General features: G+C 40.5%; 1 protein-coding gene and 1 long non-coding RNA gene across 3 annotated transcripts in view; one reads left to right on the forward strand and one right to left on the reverse strand.

The window, feature by feature from the left end:
* Positions 1–6,556, forward strand: part of LOC310852510 — a 32,325-nt gene extending 25,769 nt beyond the window's left edge. Inside the window, exons 2-4 of one of the 2 annotated variants that reach the window (XR_014568187.1) lie at positions 754–806; positions 1,139–1,188; positions 2,828–3,627. This is a non-coding gene — a long non-coding RNA (uncharacterized lncRNA). Of the gene's footprint in view, positions 1–753; positions 807–1,138; positions 1,189–2,827; positions 3,628–6,436 lie in introns of those variants that run through there. The other variant, XR_014568186.1, reaches the window with a different exon arrangement.
* The window catches only part of LOC310852329 (uncharacterized protein), a 41,426-nt gene that overhangs the window by 5,652 nt on the left and 17,124 nt on the right, over positions 1–18,650 (reverse strand). The window contains exons 10-18 of the mRNA XM_083755718.1: positions 17,640–17,704; positions 16,429–16,535; positions 14,835–14,946; positions 12,701–12,800; positions 9,992–10,031; positions 9,386–9,437; positions 6,653–6,764; positions 5,404–5,487; positions 3,641–3,764 (exon numbers count right to left, since the gene is read on the reverse strand). Coding sequence (XP_083611844.1) covers positions 3,641–3,764; positions 5,404–5,487; positions 6,653–6,764; positions 9,386–9,437; positions 9,992–10,031; positions 12,701–12,800; positions 14,835–14,946; positions 16,429–16,535; positions 17,640–17,704 — 796 coding nt within the window. The remainder of the gene's footprint in view (positions 1–3,640; positions 3,765–5,403; positions 5,488–6,652; positions 6,765–9,385; positions 9,438–9,991; positions 10,032–12,700; positions 12,801–14,834; positions 14,947–16,428; positions 16,536–17,639; positions 17,705–18,650) is intronic.

The raw sequence follows: 18,650 nt of genomic DNA on the forward strand, positions 1-18,650 counted from the left end.
CCAGGCACTCACACAGGACCTTCACTTCCCTCACTGGTTCTGATTTAAAAGAGAGGTAGAGCTTCACTAACAGTCTCAGTTAGGGTGTGATTAAGCTGCCTGGGGCAGGTGGAACGACACTGACTCTGTATGAGGGGCTGCAATGAGCTTCCACAAACAATTCGGTAATCATCAAAATACATGCAGAAGATGCGTATTGTACTGTTTTCTGGGAGTTCAGGGAAGATGACAATGTGTTGCTGTAAATCTGGGAGGTTAGTCTGGATGCCACCTGAAGGATCCCCAGGTTGTGAGGCTGACATCTGGTAAGCAGAAAGCTATACTTTAGCAACCCTGCTAGATCCCATTACCTTGATGGCTCCAGCAGAGGGGTTGATACACACCTGCTTTTGCCAAAGAGGTGTCTCTGAATGGAAGGGGAGAAGTTTTTGGAATCAGGGCTCAGCGCCCCCCCCCCCATTGTTGGAGGTGATGTCAGGAAGGCATGCGTCTGTGAAAGGGAGCAACAGCATGGCAGTCTTCTGTTGGAGCTGGAAACACACAGGGATTTGTGTTCTTTGAGAATCCAGAGTGGCTTTAGTGTTCCCCCACTAAAAAATATACCAAATGGGGGAACAGGATCTGTTGGGTGGGGTTAAATAAAAATAAGCTATATATAATTTTTAATGTAAAAGATAAAATAACTAGCTAGCTATATACGAGTATTATCAAGTTAACGCTCATTTAAGTTCTATTTTAACTGGGCAATTCTAGGCAATCTCTGCTCAAAAGTATGGACCATTGAAGTTCATTGTGCTTACTCCCAGGTAAGTGAGTACAGGATTGCAACGTTAAATCTTTCTGTCTGAAGTCCTCACTGGCACAAAAAAAGAAAGTTAAATTTTGCAATAATTTCTACAGAAATAGTACTAAACAATTGTACTAATCTGAAGTCCTCACTGGCACAGAAACAGGAAGTTACATTTTGTAGTAATTTCTACAGAAATGGTATCATAACAATTGTGCTCATTTGTCAGATAGTATACAAAAGAGAAATAGTGCTATTAAAATGCAAGAATATGGTTTTCCTCAAATTGCAATTCAAAATTATGTGTAGTTTTCTTTTCAATGGAAAGCTTGTTTGCTTTTGTTCCCATAGGCAAACAAATTTTGCCAGTCCAGTAAGAAGCCTTCAGATCTTAAAAGCATGTGAGTATAATTCCTTCTAATCCTCCTCAAGGACAACACAAAAGTGTTCTTTCTTCTCACTGGTCGCTTTTCACCCTGTGTTCACATTATTCTGTTATCACATCCTTAAAAATACACAGCAAACTAAATGCCTATGATTTGATTAATCTTAAGAAATTTGATTAAGCCAAAAACTTCAATAGTGGCCTGAGCACACGTTTTCACGAAGCAAATATCTGTTCACAATGTAAAAATGGCAAGGCTAGCTCATGGTCCATAGCATTGCTCAATGAATAAGATAACTATTCTCCAGCCTTCAGAGAACACAAGTGTTATGAACTTAAACTTTGCAGAAGGCCGCATAATCATGAAGATTTTAAGGTTGATGCCACCTGACCTGCGTGTTGTTCTTCGGTTTGCCTCCAAAAAGAAAAAAAAATTGTGACAGAACAATCAAATCATTCGTTGGAAATCCCACAGCAAATGTCACAAGCTGGAAGCCCTTAATTAAAAGCCTTCCTAAGTTTCCTAGCAGTTCGAAAGCACGTCAAAGTGCAAGTAGATAAATAGGTACCACTCCAGCGGGAAAGTAAACGGCATTTCCATGCACTGCTCTGGTTTCGCCAGAAGCAGCTTAGTCATGCTGACCACATGACCCGGAAAAACTGAGGACAAACGTCAGCTCTCTCAGCCTATAGAGCGCAATGAGCGCCGCAACCCCAGAGTCTTTCGCGACTGCACTTAACTGTCAGGGGTCCTTTACCTTTAAGTTAAGATCAGAGGACATTCCAGAGTTGTTTCTCACCTTGCTTCCACTGTAAACAGAACTGTAACAACCATTTGAAGGACAATGACTTGGGAGTTTGGAAACAAAAATATTTAGGGTGGAATTCCAATGCGATTATTCCATCAGTACAAGCATATATGTCTGCCAGACAGAATGACCTCCCCTCTTCTCATCCTGCCAGCTGTTCTGGGGATTCTCTCAACCACCCCCTAAACACCTTTGGGGAGGGTGCAGGGGTGCACAGTGGGAGAAAGGCGAAGTCCCATTGTGCTACTGCAACTTGTCTTCCGTTAGTACAATTTAGTTTAATCCAGGTCCTTAGCATCTAATTTAAATATCAGTAAATAATAACTTATTCCTATAGGATCTTGAGGCATCACAATGGAAAACTTTGGTAGAATTTCTGTTACCTTATGGCAATTTACTCGCTGTGAATTATTGTTGTTTCTATTCCTAGTAAGAGGCTGGGTGGTTTTATATTTAACATCATAAATTATCTGATTTATGACAAGCCAAAGGAACAGAGATTGTTATCAATTCTTCTCTGAACTCAAGTAAGAAGTCACATTCTGCATACGTACAGGATTTGGTTCAACACAGAAATGAGCCCAAGGCAAGGGACAGATGCATCATTTATGCCAGCAGTATTAACAGAGTAGACACTGTAAGACTGAACTACCAGTACGACTAGTCCTATTACTATGACGATGAAACATTTGTTAGGTGTCATAGTGTGCTAGGTGCTGTGACAAGAAATCTTATAATTTAATTAAGATGGAAAGGTAAAGAGAAAGACCAGGGTTTAGATGAATGATCTTGCTCACTGGTTTGATCATGTGTCTCCTCCCTATCATTCTTGTCACTGTCCTCCAGATACATTATATATCAATGTTGCAGTGCTCCTGTTCATGGCTGTCAAGTTCCCTCTCTGGTCTGTTTCCTCCCATACCCATGCAGAAGATTTTCCCCATTCTGCTAAACAGCACTAGAGGACTGTTGGCCCAAAACCTGAGTACGACATAGCTGGAGGCAGGGGGTGGCAGAGGCATCTCCTCAACTTCAATTCCTATCCCTCTTTTGGGATACTTACAATGAGCTGTCAAAGGCTTGAGTGGCCCAATTCACACTTTTTCCTCTGCCTCCCATCTTTCTTTCCTTTCCTTTTTTTAAGGATGGTGTTTGCTTTTAAATGACACAAATACTCTGTCTCAAACTGTTGTCAGACATACACTTGATTCTATCTTGGTTTATTAAGCCAAGATGTAAACAAACCTTTTGGCCATTCCCACAGCCTCTTCTCAACCAGAGTAAACAAACCAGGAAGTTCTCCATTAACTATAGGTTTCCATTTCATCTGAACCAGGAAACTTTATTTCACTGCTTTGGAGTGAGCCAAGCTATTAAGTCAACTTAAGGCATGCCTTAATATCTCAACCTCTTCCATACTTTCCCTGTTCAAATGAAGTAGCTCAGTGGAGCCCCAAAATCCACTTTTCTACTTGTGACATTGAATCAACCCTTCAGTGGGAACATTTATGTGTGTCCAATGTTCTACACTGGACTTTTGCCTAGAATAACATTTGAAGCCTATTTCAAATCTGAATACTTTCTAGTAATCTAAGAATATGACAAAACAGTTTCTTCAAGCCACATTGCATGAATGTTTTAATCTGAAAAAGCACATACCTTGTGACCGAGCTCTCTTCAGACTGTTCCTTCTCTAAAAGATGTTGGAAATACCCTTCTATAGTCTGAGCAGTTAGTGCTTTCTTAAGGTATGGATAGTACAGTGGATGTCGGGCTACTACACCTGTTGTTGCACACAAGAAAAACACAACTGTTATGACCTCAGAGTCTAGCCTCCAGCAAGACTAGGAGTCAGAGGCTGCAGTCTCTTCAGCTAAGGAGACAGACCAGGTCCAGGTCCAGGTGCTGTTGCACAGCAGGAGACAATTGAGCCTGCAGAACATACCCCCCCCCCCAAGAATCATCTCCCATATCTCAATGGCCAGAGCTGGGACTCTCAAAAGTAACTTTCCCCAGAGCCATCCAATGCCTCCCTCGCTAGTCCAGCAGCACAGGGAGACACCAAGATGGAGGCTATGGAACAGGAAGTGCACATATTCAGGCCAGAGGGTTGGCCCTTTATGGTCCTGAAGTTATCTACAAGGGGTGTATTTGCTTTAAAAGGCTTGGTCTGTTCTCAATCTTTGTGAGAGCAAGTGGCTTACTTGATGCTATTCATGGTTCTGTAACCTTTGACCTGCCTTCTCCATGAGATCCAGTACAGTCATACCTTCGTTTTCAAACAGAATGTGTTCCAGAAGTCCATTTGACTTCCCAAATGTTCGGAAACCAAGGTGCGGCTTCCAAGTGGCTCACAATTACGCAGGCATGCCGGAAACAATAGCAGAAGCCACATCAGACATTCAGCTTCCAAAAGAACATTCAAAAACTGGAACACTCACTTCCAGGTTTCGATCGTTCAGGAGCCAAAACATACGAGAACCAAGGCGTTCGACAACCAAGGTATGAGTGTATTGAGCCAGAAAACAACACCAGCCACGTACTGTTTTATAGCAAAACTATAAGAAAAAAAGAAACCATTCCACTCCAAGTTTTTCTCAAACCAACAGCCTTGCAGGGCTAAAAATAAATGCATTTTCTACGGGAGATCTTTCTTCCTCTCAGCTGTTGTTTCATGTTTGATGAGCTGTCCTTGCTGGTATGATAATGATAAAAAGTAAGGTAAAGGTGTGGTTGTTTTCTGCTGTATAATTTTTGCATCTGGTGACACATTTTTAAAATAAATTCAAATATTTATATCTCACCTTTTCCAAAACAGTCCCAGGACAGCTTACAATAGAAGTAGAAAGATGTGATAAAACAGCTACAAACTATTAAAAAACCCCACCAAGATAAACAAGACAGCCAAACAAAGCATCAGTAGGAAGTGAGAAAAAATTCCAAGTTAAGGATGTGGATGATAAATCCATATAGCTTATTGGGGGAATATCTAGATTTAAATATATTTGAGGTCTACTTTTATATGAAATAAAGTCAGTCTTAAGTTACTGTATATTGCTTCCTGCACCTCTTTCCACTGACTTGTGATAAATGAACAACATATACAAGCATAAAATCCTCAAAGCTTAACAAAAATTCATTGATTGTATTTCTCTTTGACAGATGGGAACTTAGTTGTATTGACAGTGATTTTAATAAGCTCTTCAAGTTTGAAACGCACATATACAAAGTGGGACAAAGGGATGGAACACTGTCAAAGCATTATTTTGAATACATGAAATGTTTAAAATTTTGTTCTACCGCTTCAGCATCAGTTATCCTTGCAAAAATGTATGAAGCTTAAGCATATTCTCAATGTGGTGTGAAAGTTCTATTCATTTAAAAAGCAGCCCACATATGTAACCATAAGAATTGAAGAATACCTATGTTTGCAGAATTGCCTTTGTCCCCACTTCTGGTATAGGCAAGTTCTTCCAGACGATATATATGTGGACCACTTGGTAGATCTATACATATGGAATGAAATAAAATTACTGCTTTCTCACCTGCAACAGGAAAGCTGTTGTTTTGTCTGTTTATACTCTCTAGTGTATTGCTGCTTGCAGACTTGACCAGGCTTCCTCAAACTCGGCCCTCCAGATGTTTTTGGCCTACAACTCCCATGATCCCTAGCTAGCAGGACCAGTTGTCAGGGATGATGGGAATTGTAGTCTCAAAACATCTGGAGGGCCGAGGTTGAGGAAGCCTGGACTTGACTCAATCTTCATGTATATATTCTTAAATCAAGCTAAGGTATGAATGATCCGTAACCCTCAGCAACCAAAAACAAAGTTAAGGAGAAATGTATTTTTTTAAAATACTGAATTCTTTATTACAATAAAATATTCACCACATATACAAACACTCCCGATAGCAAATATTATAATAATAAATCCTTAATAAGCCAAATTGTGTACAGTATATATCAACATAAACCAAATGAGGTCAAGTTTGCTCACCCACCCACTTTATCCTCACAACCAACCTGTGATTTAGACTGGGAGAGAGAAAAACAGGCCCAATGTCCTCCCAGGTGGTTTATAACAGAGTGGGAATCTGAACCTCAGTCTTCTCAGTCTTAGTCTGGAACTCTAATTTCCATCATTTACCAGTAAATTTTGAAATTACTACTAGGATTGAGAAATGTCCAAAACAAGCCCCCAGATCCAACCACTTATGATATTGCTACAACACTATTACAAATCCGTCCTTTGTGCAATATCCTTAATCTGTTTTAGTAATTAAATAATCCAAAACTTTTGAATAAACTGCAAAGCAAAATTATGGCATGTGGTTTAATATGTCTTTAAATAATTGTTTATTCTGTTAAAAACAGTAATTCTACCAATTTTCAGCATGGGGCTATTAAAAGATTATGCCCAAGGCCTATTATATTTTATAATCTGCTAATTTTAGGATCTGCTACAAGAAATATATTTTGCACATTTGACAGAGAAGATTTCTCCAGATTTGAGAAACTACAATAACATTTGATTTATTTTCAAGAGGAGATGACTGTGTCCAAATAGAAGACTGTACTGAAAAGCATACCCTGTATAAAGAAAAGTCTATATGCAAAAATAAAAATAAAAAATCTAGGTATGGAGCAATTTTAGTGGTAAACAATAGTACCTTTTAACTCTTCCTGAGTCATGGGCTCATCATGTGAAATTGCTGCATCTGAAGTGAATGAAAGATCCTCCTCATATGTTTCAACATGTAGCCCATTGATAAATATGTCAATCTGGGGGAGGATATTATTTAAACTGTTAAATAGGCTGCCACATATACAAGACTAAAAGCCATGTAGGCAACAAGTTAGATGTAAAATGGGTAAAACTGTTTGTGTTAGTGCTCCCATGCAACATCTAGCTTGTGCTTTCAATGAAATCTGTGTTGACACAACCTATCACACCAAGGCATCAGCTGACTGGACTATAATAGCTCCTGCTTACAGATATCTCACAAATCAGAAGTGTCTACTGCAACCTATAGACGCAGCCAGCCAGTCATGTCAATGGCCTTTCTCCAGCTTTTGATTTTTAAAAACTTATGTGGTGGTCTGCAACCATTTACAGTATGTGCAAGTACAAGTTTTGCAAAAGATTCAAAACAAAGTGGAATGAGAAGAAAGAAAGAAAGAAAGAAAGAAAGAAAGAAAGAAAGAAAGAAAGAAAGAAAGAAAGCCTTCCTCATCCAGCAATGGTCAGCAGAAATTGAAGACTAAGTGGAACTCAGGACAATAGGCACCATTCTTACTTTTAACAGATATTTAATTTGGGGGGACTTGGAGGACAGAGGAAGACTTACTGAAAAAAAATTCAGCTGCTCCTCAATTAAAAAAATATGCAAGGTTTTATCCCAACGTTAGCCATACCCCCAGTACACCAATTGAAATGAACAGACATGACTTAACTTAGACCCATTAATTTTATTGGGCCTGCTCTAAGTATAAATTAGTTGTATATGAGCCATACAATTGTATATTTTGAAATCAAAAGGTTTCTAACTTGTAAAGATACGAAACTGCACAAACACTGTTTTGAAGTTAAGTACAATTACATAAAAGCTGAAGGAAAAGCTCCACTGATCCTCATTCTTCACAAGAACAGAACAAAGCTCTGTTGCAAACCAAATAATAGGATCTTTGTATCAATGCAAGTCTTTGGAGATGGGGGGGGGGGGGGAAACCTTATGCAATAGGTTTTACTCTAGGTCAGACTTTAAAACAATATTTACAACAGCACGCATTTATGCAACTACTGAAATCCAGGTCAAACTTTAAGCACAGGAAATGGTACAGTCTCTCCCACCCTGCATGGGCCAAGTTTGACACATGAGTGGGGACTCCCACCTGTCAGTCACAATGACCTCAGATGACCTGTTTCTGCACAGCGCTATGCTAGCCTCCCAAATCAGCTGATTGTCAATACTTGCATGGAAGCACCAATGATCAGAAATATGTTAGCGTTGCTACAATAGGACTTAGCCGCATCAGGTGCAGAACAGGTGGCATGGCTTGGCCAATAACAGCCTCATGGGCCGAGTGGTTAGGCCAATGGGCTGGAGGTTCCCACAGCTGCTGGAACTGCTACACTTTATTAATAAGGACATTACTGTTCTTCCCCAACCAGGCTAGAGAAACATAGAAGGAGTTACTTGGAGACAGAGGAGGGAGGGACGAAAGTGCAGCAGAGTCAGAAGAAGCCTTGTGTTTCTCAGTCTTAGGTCCTCAGAAGACATTTAGCCCCAACTCCTTGCATGGATGAGAGTATATGGCAATGTGATTTCTCATTACATTGTAGACAAATAGGGAGGATTGTTCAAGCTTTGCTACTCTGACCTCGCACGGGTTATTTTATTTAGGGGTGTGCAGCTGCTCTGTTCTGCAGCCATAATGAAGCAAATTGGGGTGATTTTACTCTTAGCTGAATCCAACCAGGGGCGTATGAAGTGGGGGGCGGAGGGGGTGGTGTGCCCCGGGTGCCACTCTGGGGCGTGTGTGACAAGATGGCCCCTGCCTCCCCACAGCTGTAGAGTGGCCAAGGGCGTGCGCAGTCAGTATGGGCGCCGCACGCACGGTGACTGTACAGGCTGCCACTCTCGAGCGCCATCCATAAGGGCTGCCTCTCGCACGACGACCGTATGGGCTGCCACGCATGTGCACTCCGTACAGGATACCACACGTGCACACTCCGTACGGGATGCCGCGCGTGCACAGTCCGTACAGATGCCACGTGTGCGTCACTGGGTGGTTCTCCCCACCCCTCGGCATCCTGCCCCGGGGGCCGGAGAGGGTTCCTCTGCCACTGAGTCCAACCACAATGTAAACAAACCACCTCAAGTCAAAGATGGGCCCTCACAAAGTTTCATGTCACGCTGTTTTTCTGTGCTCTCTTCCTTTCCGTTCTCTCTGTTTTCTATTCCTCTATCTTTCTCTACTTTTAAGTCAACAGATTTTGCATGAGGTGTGACTGCCTAAATGCTGCTTGCAGTGCACTAAAGAGCTCTGAATTGTTTTCTTCTTCTTTCTGGTAAAGCATAATGGAAGATTCTTTTTAAAAAAGATTTCACTTTAAAAAAAATCATCCATACCTATGCTTGTGGGGAGGACGGGACATTTGGAGCTTTTCAACACTCCACAGACAACATTAAGAACAGTATCGCCTTGTGCAGTGGTGCATATTATAGGATGTCTCTTCCCAACACAAACAAGCTAAATCAGCCACCATGAATCTAATGACTAAGAAGAATGTACAAGTAAGAACACACACCCTTCAAAATATAAAACCAATATGAATTTTGTGATTTTCTGCAGCAGTTACAAAGTGTATTTGGGACTGGTACTTAGAAAGCAGCTCCTACCTTGACATTCTTTTTTGGATAAAGAAAGAAAAATGGTTTCAGAACTGGCGATCTGGAAAAGAAGCCACACACAAAAAAGGCAAATTAAGTACAGATGCCAAAAGAACACCTTTCAGTAGGTTTTTAAATGGTTCCTGAATACATCTCAACATCAACTATGGTCTTTAGACATTCAGTACATCTATTTAATTCAGGGGCGGTCCTTCATGACCACTGGCCATGATGGCTAGGGCTGATGGCAGTTGGGGTGCAAGACCTGTCTTTTAATTATCAGCAACACAGGATAATTTAAAACCATGCAGTGCAGTATCGCTGATAAACTGCTTCTGAGCCACTTTGTTACGACTGGAAATTTTCTAGAAATATAATGACCAATAAATATTTTCACTGTAGGCAAAGCCCTCCAAAACACAGCAGTCAGCACATTCCTGAGACTGACTAGAATATTTTAGGATTCTCAGCTAAGGGAGTATATAATTTGGCTGTCTATAAAACATAAAGTTAGCTAATCAATATGCTAAGTAACTGACAGTTAAGAAATGCACGAATTCCCTAACGGTTAAAAATAAAAGTATATATTCTTATAACCCCCTCTTAAAAACTTACACTTTTGGACGTCCTCCAACTATTCCAGTGAGACCAGGTGCTAAAAATGAAATATTTTAAAGTTAAGATTCTAAAGATGATTAACAGAAAATCAGGGTTGAACCATTTTATTTATCGAGATTTGGTTTTTCTCCAAAGCCCCCTCAGACAATGAGATAAAAGTTTTAGGATGATGAGGACTTTTGCCTAAGCATGAGATACTTAAAATCACTCCAATTCCTAATTAGACCCTGCAGAATTAAAGGGCAGGAACAGTAGGATAAATGGAGTTTCAATAGCAGGAGGTCGGGGAAATCTGAAGGAAATAAAATGATTATCCTTCTACTAGAAGACGTGCAACAGAAGCTAAGAAGATGGTGGGAGTTTACGACTAAATCTAGGAATCTGAGTGAGTGAGTTTTCCACTGATAAAGTATTTAGGATGCCTGTTTCAAATAACTATACAGCTGTCCCCTTTACAAGAGCTTTAGCTGATGGGTCTAAATAACATTAACTCAGGGTGCTGAACTAATATGGGTCTAATCTAACACAACACAAAATACTTTTTTTAAAAAAATGCAGTTCAACTGTAACACCAACGCAAGTTAGAAAGCAGAATACATTTTCAGCTTTTATAGGCCCTTCTTTTTTTTCTATTGTAATACCCACAAGTATTAGGATGAGCTAGAGCCTGAAACTAAATCAGTTTCAAGATTTTAGAAAGAATATTATTTTCGCTTCTCTAGCGTCCAGCCACAGCACTTATTACGAACTTGAACTTTTCAAACTCTAAAACAACAAGCATCTGAAATCAAGTGTCCTATAGTCATTATAATATTGCACACCATATACAAATAACTTTGCTTACAGAGGCCAATTAAAATTGCTATATCCATTTCCTCTCAACCCAAAGAGATAAGGTATCTTTCAGGATTATGTATTCAAACATAAATGAGGACTGGCCAAATTAATCTGTTAAACCTAGAAGCAACTTCCAACACACTTGTCATCAGTCATAATATTTACATATACCCAGGCACTTTAAAATCTCAAGCTGCATTAAGCAGCTGTCATCGTGGTGTCAAGCTCCGGTCACTTAAGATGTGAAATAAGGGTCAGCACATTAGTTTTGTAGTTGGGAAGCTGCTTCAGAAGATTAAAAATGTGAACGTTCCTTGCTGACGCTGTTGAAAACTCCGAACATCAGTTTTGTTGTAGTTATCTCAATAAGATTGAGGGGCAAGTATGGGAATTTGGGTGACTTTAATACACGTTTTGAATCTGGATCCACTTCCCCACCCCTGCCTTAGACACACCCAGATTAGATTACAGCTGTACACTCCATATGGGTCTGCCCTTGAGAAGTGTTCGGAAATTGCACTGATCGTAATGGCATGTTTTCAGAGCATATGACAGGTTTTATTGTCTTAGTTCGGAACAGTCAATGCAGTTTCATGCTCGGCAGGGACTTAAGAATCATGCCCATAAGAAACAGGGGCAATGCCATGCTATCAAATGGTCTAGCTCAGTGGTTTTCAATCAGCATGCCATGACACCCTGGAATAGTGGTCAGGTGTGCCATGGGTGGCACCGGCCTCCATCCTTCCTTCTCTCCATCCTCTGATGCCCTCTCACATCTCCACCTCCAGAGGCCTGCGCAGATGTTTGTTGCAGCAGCCCTGGCTACAAGCTCCCAGGCGAATGAATGGTGGCTCTGGGGCCAGCCAGCGGGTGCTGGTTGCCGGGAGCTGAGGTTGCCTCGGAGTAAGCAAGCTAGTGGGCGAGGATTCATGAGGAGAGGTTGTATATATGTGTAAATAAACCACATATCATAAAGACACCACAGTCTCTGCTGTGCTTCATATCTAAAAGCAAACACAAACCCTGGGTAAGCACCTGGAACCCCTGAATTTTCGAACCGCTCAGAAATTGGGGTGTCATCCAACAGTGCTTTTGACTTTCACTATTAATTAAAGACTGTTTTTATTGACATTCACAAATGTTCTGAGGAATGGGCTTTTACTACACAATGTTGTTGTTTTTGCAAATACGCTGTAAAAGGAAATACATTTTAAAGGTAAAAAAAAAAATCTTCCTGAAAGCAAATCTGATCAATAACAAGTGTCAAGATGGTTACATGTATCTTATCTTAGCAATATTTAATATCATATAGATAAGTGCTACTTTACTTTGCTCTGTTTGGTAGAACATAAATTTACTGCCAGTTACAGACTGTGACCATACACTGACCCTGCTTCTGTAAACAGAGGTTTAAATCAACAGTGTATTTATTCTGTCTCCAGGCCACTGCAGAAGCAATAAATGAACAGCTTATTCACATGGACCACACGGTTAATGTACTCCTAACATCCCAAGCAACGCAATTACTTAACTACAAAGGGAATTTGGTGCAAATGAAAACCTTAAAAGCTGGTCTGTATTGAGGAAGGACCTTGCTCAGCAATTCAGAGTACCTTGCACATGATGTCATTGTGACATCACATGACTGATGTGGGCAGCCCTGCCCACCAACCAAATTTGGCCCTAAAGGCTGTCTGGGGAAGTCAAAATGGTTCCCCACTCCTGTTCTAGACTAACTAAAAACCAAAGAAGTGCTCAGTTTTGGTCAAATGACAACCAATTTTATACAGTTTAATAACCAAGTTTGGTTATAAACCACAACAGCAGAAAAACAACCAGAGACTGAGAGCAAAAAGATTCAAAATTTACCCATTCCTGTTCCAGCTGGAGCAATCTCTCTGGAAAAGATTTCCACTGCCTTTTTCTGCTTATGAAGTACTGCAAGCCAAATAACAACTTCCCGTGGACCCTGTTTTCAGATATTAGAAAAGAGAAAGGTAACAATTATAAACCACATTGAAAGACTAACAATTCTATGGTAAAAAAAAAAAAAACTCCACAGAATTTAGAAGTGGAAGCGTAAATCAAAAGACACAACTCCTACTGCAAATGGTTTGAAATTTAACTTTGAAGTATCTGTTTATTTCTATAATTTATTAAAATTACCAAACGTGCACGTGAAATTAAGACAATAGTTTTAGTTTTCAGCAGACAAAACATATATAGCATATATAGCAAATAATTGTAGAATGCTGAGCATTAAAAATGTGACTGACACACTTTAACTTGCAAGCAAGCCTTCTAAGAATAGTCCAAAGTTTAGAACATTTCCATAGTATAAACTTCCCTAGTAAAAAACTGCTGCTGTTGTCAGTAACAGGGTCAGTATGCTAACTTTCAAATGGTACAGTTCAGAGTCTGGATGATATGTTCTGTACAGAAGCAAATTTGATCGTGAGAACATTATATTTTGCAACAGAAAGCACAATATCAAGAGACATATTTTCTTGCAGGAACAGAATGTTGTATTTCTAAAAAAAGAGATATTTCATACATGACTTTTTAAATTAAATATTAAATAAATTGGAATAATTCCAGCCATGTGTACAGATTTAGATACTGAAAACAGCCTGGACTAGAGGGACAAGTATTGACAGTTTAAAGGTTGCATGAAGCTTCATACTTACTTGGAAGAGGATCCTACTGAGATACGTTATTTTAAACATTTTTATGCCGCTCCTACCACAACAAGAGGGGGTATACAAACAAAATATATAAAATATAAATAGCAACCGTAAATTACCGTATTTTTCGCCCTATAGGACACACTTCCCCCCTCCAAAAATGAAGGGGAAATGTGTGTGCGTCCTATGGTGCGAATGCAGGCTTTCGCTGAAGCCTGAAGAGCGAGAGGGGTAGGTGCGCACCGACCCCTCTTGCTCTCCAGGCTTCAGGAAGCTATCCCCCCAGCCCGGCAAGCTCCCAGAGCGATGCCAAAGCTGCGCGCAGCTTCGCCATCGCTCTGGGACCCGTTCTGGGGACTGGGATCGGGGGAAGCTCGGGCTTCCCCCGCCCCGCGCCTGGGAAAAAATAATAATAATTCCCCCCCTTTATTTCCTGACCCAAAAATCTAGGTGCGTCCTATGGGCCGGTGCGTCCTATAGGGCGAAAAATACAGTATCAGTAATAATACCACCAAAAAAATCCAGTAACTAAACCCAGTAGCACTACAGCATCCTTGCCCACCAAAGGCCTGGCTTCAGAATGCCTCCTAAATCACTGTAAAAGGGCATTAATGACCTGCCTTGTCCTGTAACAAAGCCTCAGTTTTATGAAGAGAAAACCCAGCTCCTTCCCATTTTCAGCCTGATCATTCTAAATAATGCCATTTTGAGCAGTAGCTGAATAATGGTACTTAGGAAAGCTACCTCAGTTATTTTCAAATTAATATATATATATATATATTCATGGCAACTAGGAACTTCTCCTTAACACAAATGGTAACTTTTACAAAAAACATCACAACCTCACAGTGAAGCTATATTTGGGGTGTAAGCGTTGGCAATGCCCCCCTTACAATAATGCCCCCCTACAATCCCACAGCTGCAATTAATTTGAAGAAAAGAAGAGACATAGCTGCTCACTAAGCAATAAGTGTAATATGTATTTTAATTCTTAGCCTCCATTCCTTCCCAGTTGGTGGATGAATATAAACAGGAAGAAAGTGATAAGACTGGCAAAATGCATGAGAGGAACGATCTTTTTCTCAGTCTGGTGTTCTGTTTCTATTCATCTTCCCACCTAGGCACCGAAACCAGAACACAAAAACAAAAATATCCTCTGCAAATAATGTCATACGCTCCATTTCATTCTCTTTTCCTTCAGGGCTGAGTGAACGATAAGATGGTGAAAACGAAGAGTAAACGGAAATGCAAAGGGAAAGGAATACTTCTCTTGGCTACACAATCAAGAAAAGTGCTTGTGAGTCCACTTTCTTACTTACATCGTCTGTGCTCCTTCTGGCATGCGGTCCGTACGTTTCCTCAGAACCTAAAATCTGCAGGTTAATTTTGCTGTAGTCCTCATATCCCAGCTGATCAAACATCAGGCGTGTCCTGAAACAGGTCAAATATATTCAATAGGCTGCTGCTAAAGAAACTTTTGCAACACCCAAGGTTTGTTTGTAGAACTCAAGTCCCGTTTGCAGGCTCCCCCCGGACATGTGGTTAGCTAGAGTGATCTACTAGGTATAACTTTGGCATTATCTAGCAGGGATTTACTTAGGATCTCCATTCTGAGTTTCAAACTCTACATGGGTCAACAGTAGACAAAGTCTTCTAATGGGTTTTCTGCCTTTGTGTGTGAAGTGGATGCAGATGTGAGTGTGTTATACGCAGGTGACATATACGTATATTTTTCCACCCCTGCCCACTTGTGGCTTACTTCTGGCTTAGCCGGTGATTTTTCTCTTCAACTAAGCTCTGACACCAGCTCAGCTGGGAGAAAAGGTCTTGGGATGTTTTGGCCCACCTACCCACCCTATTCACGTGCCCTTTAAATTGTATCCTCGTCCCCACTTTATACCAGCAGGTCACAACAGTGTTTAAAGATGCAACTCTACCACCTTCACACAGAGATTGGGTCAGAGAGCAAAGTTTCCTATTGGGCAAGTGTTAGCATAGCTCTAAGCTCAGAAACCGGTGAAAGATGGGAGCCTCTCTTCCCCCCCAACCCCCCCTGAACTCTTATTATCATAGCTGTCATAATAAGAAAATGTAAAAGAATCAAGAAAATCCTAAATCCTCATAAATGAAGTCTGAAACATTTTTCAAAGAATGTATTTGAATTTCTCCCCAAGCTATTCTACTCATTCCTGGTACACTCTGAACCATTGGTTTTGGTTTTTTTTAAAGGGGAGGGTAAGAAGGAGTGTGGAAATCAAATGATCTCTTGCCCCAGCCAATCTTTCTTTCAAGGGAAATGTCGTTTACCTTCCCACTGGAGCGGTACCTGTTTATCTACTTGCACAGGTGTTCTTTTGAACTGCTAGGTTGGCAGGAGCTAGGACAGAGCAACAGGAGCTCACTCCGTCACAGGGATTCGAACCCTGACCTTCCAATCGGCCCAGCGACCTTCCCTTCCGATCGGCAAGGCTGAGAGGCTCAGTGGTTTAGACCACAGCGCCACCTGCAGCCCTCTTCTGGAAACACACTTTCTCATTTGACAGTATTCATATATTGCAATTGGCAACTCCAGGCTTAATTTGCAAATATGGCCACAGGCAGTAATGCTTCTGAATGTCAGTTGCTTGAAACTGCAGGAGAAGAGCCCTCTTATTCTTGGGTCCTTCCTGAAGGTTTCCTGCAGGCATCTGGGTGGCCACTGTTAGAACAGGATGCTAGACTGGATAGGCCTTCTTATACATAATGAACGCCTGATAATACGCTGTTGGAAATATTAAGTGTATATTACATTGCTCTTAATTTAAGATAGTGACATTTTAAGTTGCGGACGAAGTGACATGGCTACTTTTTAACCAACGGGGCACTGTGAGATGATTATACAATTAGGGGAGCTGTTCTGCAGTAAATTCCAACCTTTCCAAAATACTTTCAGCAGTTCTTCTTGCTTTTTCTATTGCCTTTGGTCCTCCTACTGGGCAGCAAGCTGTAGCTCTGAATCCATCAAAGTACGTAGCATTTACCTGGAAAAACAGAAAAGATGTGAATAAATTATGAATGGTTCATTCTCATTATTCATTCTCATATTTTGTTTAATATGGAAGAGCTAGCCTTGCAGCAACAAGGAGTATCACAAAAGAACAAAGCTGTATATTTTATGCAAAGGGTTTACTGAATGAAGAGCACTCATAGCTGATAGCTGAAGCAAGTGGCATTAGAAAACTGGATTGGATTGATTATATTTGCAATTAAGATCTGCGCTCAAAACACTCAGGGCAATTGTTATTCAAATAAACCCTTTGACAGTGCCTGTGGCTTTCTTGTCTGTGACCACTCTTCAGTTTCATTAGCTATGCAGACTAATGTTTAACCATCTATTTAAAAGAATCCTTTACTCTAATTTAATCATATTCAGATAATTAGAGAGGGATGGATTAAAGTTCTGTCTCATTTTAGAAATAAATTAAGATAAGAGAGGATGATTGTGATTTTCAAATGCTGTCAGAAGTTGGAAGATAAATCTTTATACTTGCTAAGTAGTGTATCTGTGGTAAAGGACTAGCAAGAAAATGTTTTAATATGTATACATTTAAATGTGCAAATTTCTGTTAGATACAGAAAGAGACAGTGGAATAGTACAAAAAACCCCACTGAACCAATGCAAGATAAAGTAAATTCAAATCTCAGCCTAGAAATGGTTATCTGAGATGCCACCAGACAAATCACCCTCTTCAAATCCCCAGATTCAATGCGCGAACACTACACAAATTTGCACCTGCATTATCCAAAAGTTTTAAAACAAAATTTCAGTTTGTATGGTCTTTCAGACTCCTTTTTCTGCACAGCCTGTTCAAACAGTTTGGATGGTTTAATTTCAGACTGTTTACCACAGAAAGGACTGCAAAACCTTCTAAAACTAAATACATAAAGTGAAAATAAATAAATGCTATGCAAAACAGACTTGCCAAGAATTTCTTGAAAGACTCATCACTTCAGTTCAATGACGTTTGCAAAGTGTCTATATTCTTTTCATTAGACATAGGAAAACACATGTTTCACAGCATGGCAATACTATCTTTTCTTCAGGCTTATACTACCATTATCATTATTGAAACAATAATTAGAACCTTGTAAAATACTGATGGAGGCAATCCTTTTGCTCCCTGAACTTTTACTGCACCACCTTCAATACCTGAAAAAGGATATTGAAAAGATTGGAATTACTTATAACCAAACCATTATTAATAAGCATTTATGAGCTACTGCACTCCAAAGTGTATAGGACTGACAACAACACTATTAAATGAAGACAAAATCAGAACTGTCAAAATATGTTTCCCTGGATACATGTAAAAGCAATGGCTCCAAAATGAAATTAGACCAGTGCGTGGCAGAAAATTATTTCAGTGGATTTTAGCCACAACAGATAAATGGAACTGTGCAGTTCAGAAGTGGAATTCCTCTGAACATCTGTTGCTGGGGTGGGGAGGGGACAGCGGTTGTGTTCAGGCTGCATTCAGTGGTGTCACCCAGGTGGCAGGAAGATCTCTGGTAACAGAACAGGAAATAAATTCTCGTCTTTTCCAGTCCCCTGTGTCACCTCTTAATCTGCTCTGATGGTTCCCCCCAAATGCTCTGAAGCAGACTTTGGAGAGGGAAAGGTAGCAGTGGGGAAAGGGAATTGCTGGAAATGGCTTCCCTCTCCATTCTGCAGGCAGAGACCCTACTGTCAGCTGAGCAGTACTATTGGATACAACCTCAAGACCGCAGACCCTGCTGAATGAATTAGGGTGTGAGAGTGTAGGTACCTTGCACTAGTAGAGCTTCAGTTTGAATACAGTGCTACCTCAGGTTACAGATGCTTCAGGGTACAGACTTCGCTAACCCAGAAATAGTACCTCGGGTTAAGAACTTTGCTTCAGGATGAGAACAGAAATTGTGCGGCGGCAGCGTGGCGGCATTGGGAGGCCCCATTAGCTAAAGTGGTGCTTCAGGTTAAGAACAGTTTCAAGTTAAGAACGGACCTCCGGAACAAATTAAGTTCTTAACCTGAGGTACCACTGTAATATGTTCATGCCCAATTATCAGGGATCCGCTTGCCCTGTACAACAGTCTACCCACTTCAGCAGCATCTTCCA

Source organism: Podarcis gaigeae, assembly GCF_964106915.1.
Source record: "Podarcis gaigeae genome assembly, chromosome: 9".
Taxonomy (NCBI): Eukaryota; Metazoa; Chordata; class Lepidosauria; order Squamata; family Lacertidae; genus Podarcis; species Podarcis gaigeae.